Source organism: Geotrypetes seraphini, chromosome 1, assembly GCF_902459505.1.
Source record: "Geotrypetes seraphini chromosome 1, aGeoSer1.1, whole genome shotgun sequence".
NCBI classification, from domain to species: Eukaryota; Metazoa; Chordata; class Amphibia; order Gymnophiona; family Dermophiidae; genus Geotrypetes; species Geotrypetes seraphini.
Window position 1 is genome coordinate 302,794,880 of NC_047084.1, and position 6,148 is coordinate 302,801,027.

The 6,148-nt window shown below is 44.6% G+C and overlaps 1 protein-coding gene across 2 annotated transcripts in view; it reads right to left on the reverse strand.

Annotated features, from left to right (window-relative positions):
- The window catches only part of LOC117365097 (nucleophosmin-like), a 149,505-nt gene extending 147,285 nt beyond the window's left edge, over positions 1 to 2,220 (reverse strand). Inside the window, exon 1 of one of the 2 annotated variants that reach the window (XM_033955061.1) lies at positions 1,908 to 2,220. In XM_033955061.1, the coding sequence (XP_033810952.1) occupies positions 1,908 to 1,953 (46 nt within the window). In that variant the 5' untranslated portion in view covers positions 1,954 to 2,220. The remainder of the gene's footprint in view (positions 1 to 1,907) is intronic. The other variant, XM_033955051.1, reaches the window with a different exon arrangement.
- Between the last annotated feature and the right edge of the window lie 3,928 nt (positions 2,221 to 6,148).

The window sequence follows — 6,148 nt, forward strand, 5'->3', positions numbered from 1 at the left end:
CAACACCCACTCATTTCTGGCTTTACTTTTGATCATCAATATAGTCCTATGCTTATCCCAGAATTTCTTGAATTTGGTTGCCTTTATCTTCTCCACTTAAAGGCTATTTTTTGCATCCAGCATTCTTTATGTGAACCAAGGATTCCATCTAATATGTCAGCACATAACACTTCTATTTTAGCCTAAGTATGACCACCACCACCACCATCACCATCTCTCATTCTATAAATTCTTTTTCAAAATATTTTCCTCATATATTTTCTTTATTCTTGGGGTTGTTAAATTTATTGTGTCATCTCTTAAGTTTTTGTGGTACAGACTCTGCACCGTTATGACAGTCTTTTCATTCTAATACCATGCACTGACTGGACAAAAGAGCAGGAAATCAATACTCTGAAACAAAGAATTCAAAGAGGCATGCCGACCCTGGAGAAACTTGTGTAAATTATATATTTTATTTTATTGTACACACATGAAAATTATCTACAGCTGTATCTAGCACTTTTTCATAAAAAGTGAAATTTAAGGCTAGATTTACTAATGTGCTTAATGTAATTATCATTATTTTTAATAGTACCTATTTACTATACACAAAAATCAGAAACAAAGCCTTAAGTGAGAAATGCCATCCAGCTCCTTTGGGCCCTTTTACTAAGCTGTGTTAGGGATGAATACATACCTAAAACAGTTAAAACAGTCAAAAAACAGAAAATACAAACACTTTTTTTTCATCTGCATGCACTAAGAACATAGGGGCTGCCCTTTTTTTTTGGGGGGGGTGGATGCATGTTAGGGGTAAAAAATGGGTATGGATGTGCTAATCAGTTAGATGTTCATGTTAACAAATCCATAACTTAGCATTTAAAAAGGACTTCTAACAGAATACAGTACAACCAAAAGCACAACTAACTTTAAGCCCTGTGCTAGAACAAGCAAAGCTCATTTACAGAGCTGCCAAGTTACTTGTTCCAGGAGGGAGAGTTTATGATTCTGCCCTTATCCTGGTGCATTACTGGACCTGCAACACTGATTTCAATATATATAATAATGGACTTCAAATACTATACTGCTCTGGGATGTAAGTTTAAAAACAGGAAAGGCCAAAGAGCCCCCCCCCTCCTCCTAGAACGGGTAACTTGGCAGCTTTACATTTACTGGCATAGCTTATAAAAGGGCCCCCTTGTCAATAATTGCAGGCCAATATACCCCAGTTTTATAAAGGAATACTTTCAATCAGACCCAAGACTGATCCTTTTAACATAGCTCTACAAGGTCCCCAAAGTTCAAAAAAATAAACTTTCGTGGATGAGAATAAACTTTTCCAAACTCCAAATCTTCACTATCAGGACCAAATCCTTTCATATGCCTGCCTGCCCACTCATTCACTCACTGAGCTCCACGGGGGTCAGACGACATCCCCCCCCCACCCCCCTCCCCGTACAGGCAGCTTCAGTCATAATAAGTAGAGAATGACACGGGGCAAATATTTTCCCGTCCTCGCAGGAATTCAATTTTCCTGTCCCGTCCTCGCAAGTTTTGTCCCTGTCCCATTCTTGTATGCTCTGCCTTAACTGCACAAACCTCGAACACTTATGATTTTAAAGTGTTTGAGGCTTGCACAGATGAGGACGAAGCTTGCAAAAATGGGGCAGAGACAGGAAAAGAACTTGCAGGGACGGGAAAATGAGTTCCCGCGGGGACGGGGAAAAATTTGTCCCCGTGTCATTCTCTAATAAGAACTCGATAGGTCCAGGCCGGCTTTATCACCCTGAATCGCTGAACTTGTAGTCCGACCCTACTCAACCTAAATTCTTAAGACCCTGAAGTACTCGTGCAACGCTCACAGCCTGAGCCACTGCTGCTACTGCTATAACTGAAAGTACCACTAGAGCGCGGCTTCAACCCACCAAAGATAGAGACGTGCGCTTCCCTCTTGCCCGGATCCTCCGCCATTACTCTTTCCTCCGCTTACCGAACGCGCCGCACTGCGCGGACACCCGCGCTCCACGCGCCGCACTGTGCGGACACCCGCGCTCCACACTGCGCGAACACCCGTGCTCCAAGCCACACTGACAGTCGCCCCGCCTTGCCACTGATACTCTCCCCTCTCCTCCCACCTCACGCTGCCTTCTATCTGCTAGCACCCCCACGGCCGCCCAGACAGACACTCCTTTCCCTCCCCACCTCAATGCGTCCGCACGGACATCGACTACCACTTCTCGAGCAAGACACAGCGCTACCGTTACACCTTACACCCCCTCCCCCCCCCCCCTACCCCAAGCGTACGAAGGAAACACGCTCTTTCTGCGGAAGAAACGTTCCTGTACACGCAGCCAACGGGACGCGAAGCTGCCGGGACAGACGGCGGAAAAGACCAATAGGAGAACAAGAAAGGGAGACGTGCTTATCAACTGCTGTTCCAAGACGTGTTGCTAGAGGGCGTCCGAATCTCGCGCGCCCTGGCCTGCAGCTGGAGGAGTTAATGGGGGCCTCTTGCTGGGCTGTGCACGTTTCGGTGGAGGAAACACCAGTGCTGTTTGAATTCGTTTAGGGAAAACAGATCCCCACTTTTACGTAACATTCACAAAACCAGAGCCCACAGTTATTTCACTTTCTGTGTTTGTTTCTATTCGATATTGTCTTAAACGTTGTTATTTCCTGTTTTGTGTTGGGTTTTTTTTTTTTAGAAAAGAAAAATAAACTGCCCTACAATTTTGTACTATGTGCTTGTTTCTCATTTTCCAAATCCTGTTTTGAAAAAAGTCGTGCATTTATACAGATTTTCATGGGCGATAAAGCTAGGAGTGCAGGCTTGTATTACTTGTTCTGCATGAAACAGTTTTTAATGCTATACAGCAGCATCAAAGTGGCATATGGGCAGATGGGTCTGGATTGTTGGAGGGGGGCAACCAACTTTGGGTTCAAGCCCACCAAATGGTGGTGCACATCTTTATCAATACAACTACCATACTATTTTATTCTAAAGCAACAACCAAAAAATCTTTTTTCTACATTTTGTCATTTCTGCTTTAATCATCTCTTCACTCTCTTCTTTCTAACCAGCGTTTGTCCTCTTGAAAGGTCACTTTGGGCAGCCACCAAACTTAGAGACTTGATGTTTATTCAGCATATGCGGACCCCTGAGCCCAAAGCTGGGCAGTTGTCCCTTAGTGTCCAGAGGAATTTGTGAGCCTTTAACAATAATTGGTGTTAATTGGCACTCATTTGGATTTACACATGGATCTGCCCTGTGCCATATTTGAGTACCTAAATTTTGTATGGGTGTGGTCATGAGAGGGGTATGGATGGGTCACACCAGCCAGCTTCAGCAGGCATAAGTGTTATGTCCAAAGCAGGGCAGGATTAATTTGTCGAGGCCTCTAAGCACACAAGTACACTGGGCCTCCTGCCCCGTCCTACCATGCCCCACCCCCTGACACGCCCCATGTATTTGCTTCTTTATTTCCACTTTATTTCTTTTATTTTAAAATTCAAAACAAACAAAGATTACCATACCAGTGCCAATATACAGTTTTTCTTCTATGCAACCTCCAAATATCTCTGAGCAAAACTTCCCTTCCTTCCTAGAGGAAGAGATATTCAGCTGGCAGGGCTTTGGGAAGATTTATATTTTGCATTTGGGTTGGAGGCATGGGGCATAGCGGGAAGAAAATTTAGTGCCCATCATTTTATTGGACTAATACATTTCTTACTTAGCTTTCAGAGGTAACAGTATCCCTGTCCTGATCTGAGGAAAGAAGTTATGGTCTCTGAATTTGTAAAAGAAATGTATTAAAATTAGTTCAATAAACAGTATCATCTTATTTCCATTTTCTATTAATAAACAATTATCAACACAGCTACAATAATACCTTATCCTAAAGCAAACATAAATAAATAAAACAAATAGAATTTTTTTTTCTACCTTTGTTGTCTGGTTTCTGCTTTCCTCATCTTCTCATCATTCTCTTCCTTCCATCCACTGTCTGCCCCTTCCAGAAAATATTTGTTTCCCTCTGCCATCTTTGCTCCTGCCCCCTCCCCCCCTGGTTTTGCATCCATCACCTTCCCTCTGTTCCCCTCATAGTCTGGCATCTCTCTCCTTCCATCTCTCCTTCCCTCCCCCCCTATGGTTTGTAACATCTCTCTTCTCATTTCCTTCACTTGGATGTGATATCTCTGTGTCCTTCCCCATTCTTTGACATCTCTCTCTCTCTCTCTTCCCTTTCCTTTCCTTCTTTGGTCTTCCTTCTCTATTTTTCTGCCTCTGTCTAAATTAAATTGTTTCTTACTATTCAGCCCTCAGTTTCCCTCTTTTCACTGTGTCTACTCACAGCTTGCCACCCCTTTCCTTCACCCCTCCACTATCTCACTAACTATCTTCTTCCTCCCATCCAGCATATGGGAAAGCAGTAGCAGTGGTGAGGAGGTGAGGGCTGGACACAAGTTCTCCCCACTTACATCATCTGCTCTGCTCCTTTCTGTCTCCCTTCTCCCTACTTCCATCATCTGTCCTGCCCTGCCCCTTTCTTCCCACATCCATCATCTGCCCTGCTCTGCCTTGTTCCCTTCTCTCTCCCCCTCCACCCCAGGCCCATCTCACCACTGACCTTTCACTCAAATTTTTTTTTTTAGAATGGCGACGCCCCCAAGCATCGATCGGCAACGTGGGCCCCCCCCCTTGATCAGCAATGTGGCCCCCCCCCCCGATCGGCAATGTGGCCCCCCATCGACGGAAAGTAAGACAAACAAGCAACACGGGTAAGAAAGGCAACGGGAACTATAATTTTGCAAGCGGTGCTGCTTGCCCAAAGCTTCCCTCTGATGCGCCCAGGCGGAAACAGGAAGCTGCGTCAAAGGGAAGCTTTGGGCAAGCAGCACCGCTTGCAAAATTACAGCTCCCGTTGCCTTTCTTACCCACGTTGCTTGCTTGTCTTACTTTCCATCGATGGGGGCGCCGCATTGCCGATCGGGGGGGGAGGCCCGTGTTGCTGATCAATGCTGGAGGGGCCCATCGCCGTGTGGAAAAACAATGTTGATGCCCTCCTTCATTGGGCCCCCCTGATCATTTTGGGCCCTAGGCACGTGCCTACTGGGCCTATTGGTTAATCTGGCCTTGGTACAAAGTTAGAAGCGAGATCTGCGCTAAACTAGTATCTGTAAAGGGTGTTCCGCACAAAGCACCCTTTGCAGAATATCAGTTTAGTGCTGATGTTCCTGGCACCTAACTGGGCAAAAGAGGGATCTAAAGGAGCAGATCACATATAAAAAAAGTTAAATATATTTATTCAGTACAGTAGATATCACAAAATAAAAAGCCCAGCGTGACTATGTTTTGTGCAACCAAAGGGCTGAGTAAGAAGTAATCATAGGATAGCAAACTAATCACATAAAAATCTCTGAAAATTCAAGTAAGCCTGTAGTACTCAGTAATCACATACAGATGGCAGCATTCGCTTATAAAAAGCTCATTATGCATTTTTTTCCATTGGGCAAAATATGGCTACACCAGACTTTTTATGGTATGAGATCTCCTTCACTGAATATATATCTTTGAACTTTATTGACTTGTGGATCTGCTCTTTTGGACTCCTTTTGTGCAGTCTTCAGATTACTGGTACCTCTGCTGTTTCCTACCCTAGCTTTGGGCACCATGTATAAAATTTCTCCCATGTAACTCCTTGTAATTACAATGCCTGCTTAGTCTCCTATCCTGTTTCAAACGAATTTCTCAAGACACCAGTTTTGCTTCTTAGGATTATTCAATTTGCATTTACCCAAAATGCTTTCATTTTATCTCCTAGAATGAGAACATCATCCTGGTGAAGTAGGAAATAATCCTGTAGCTAGGACTGCCCACCAGGGGATGCAATATCCTCTTGCACCGAGGATGTGTCTCCAGGGGCTTCTGCCCAGGAGGGAAAAGTTAGGATAGCTGTTGTAGCTGGGTGATTCGTTCATTAGGCATGTAGATAGCTGGGTAGCTGGTGGGCGTGAGAATCGCCTGGTCACTTGTCTGCCTGGTGCAAAGGTGGCAGACTTCAAGCATCACATAGATAGGATTTTAGAAAGTGCTGGGGAGGAGCCAGCTGTCTTGGTACATGTAGGTACCAATGACATAGGAAAATGTGGGAGGGAGGTTCTGGAA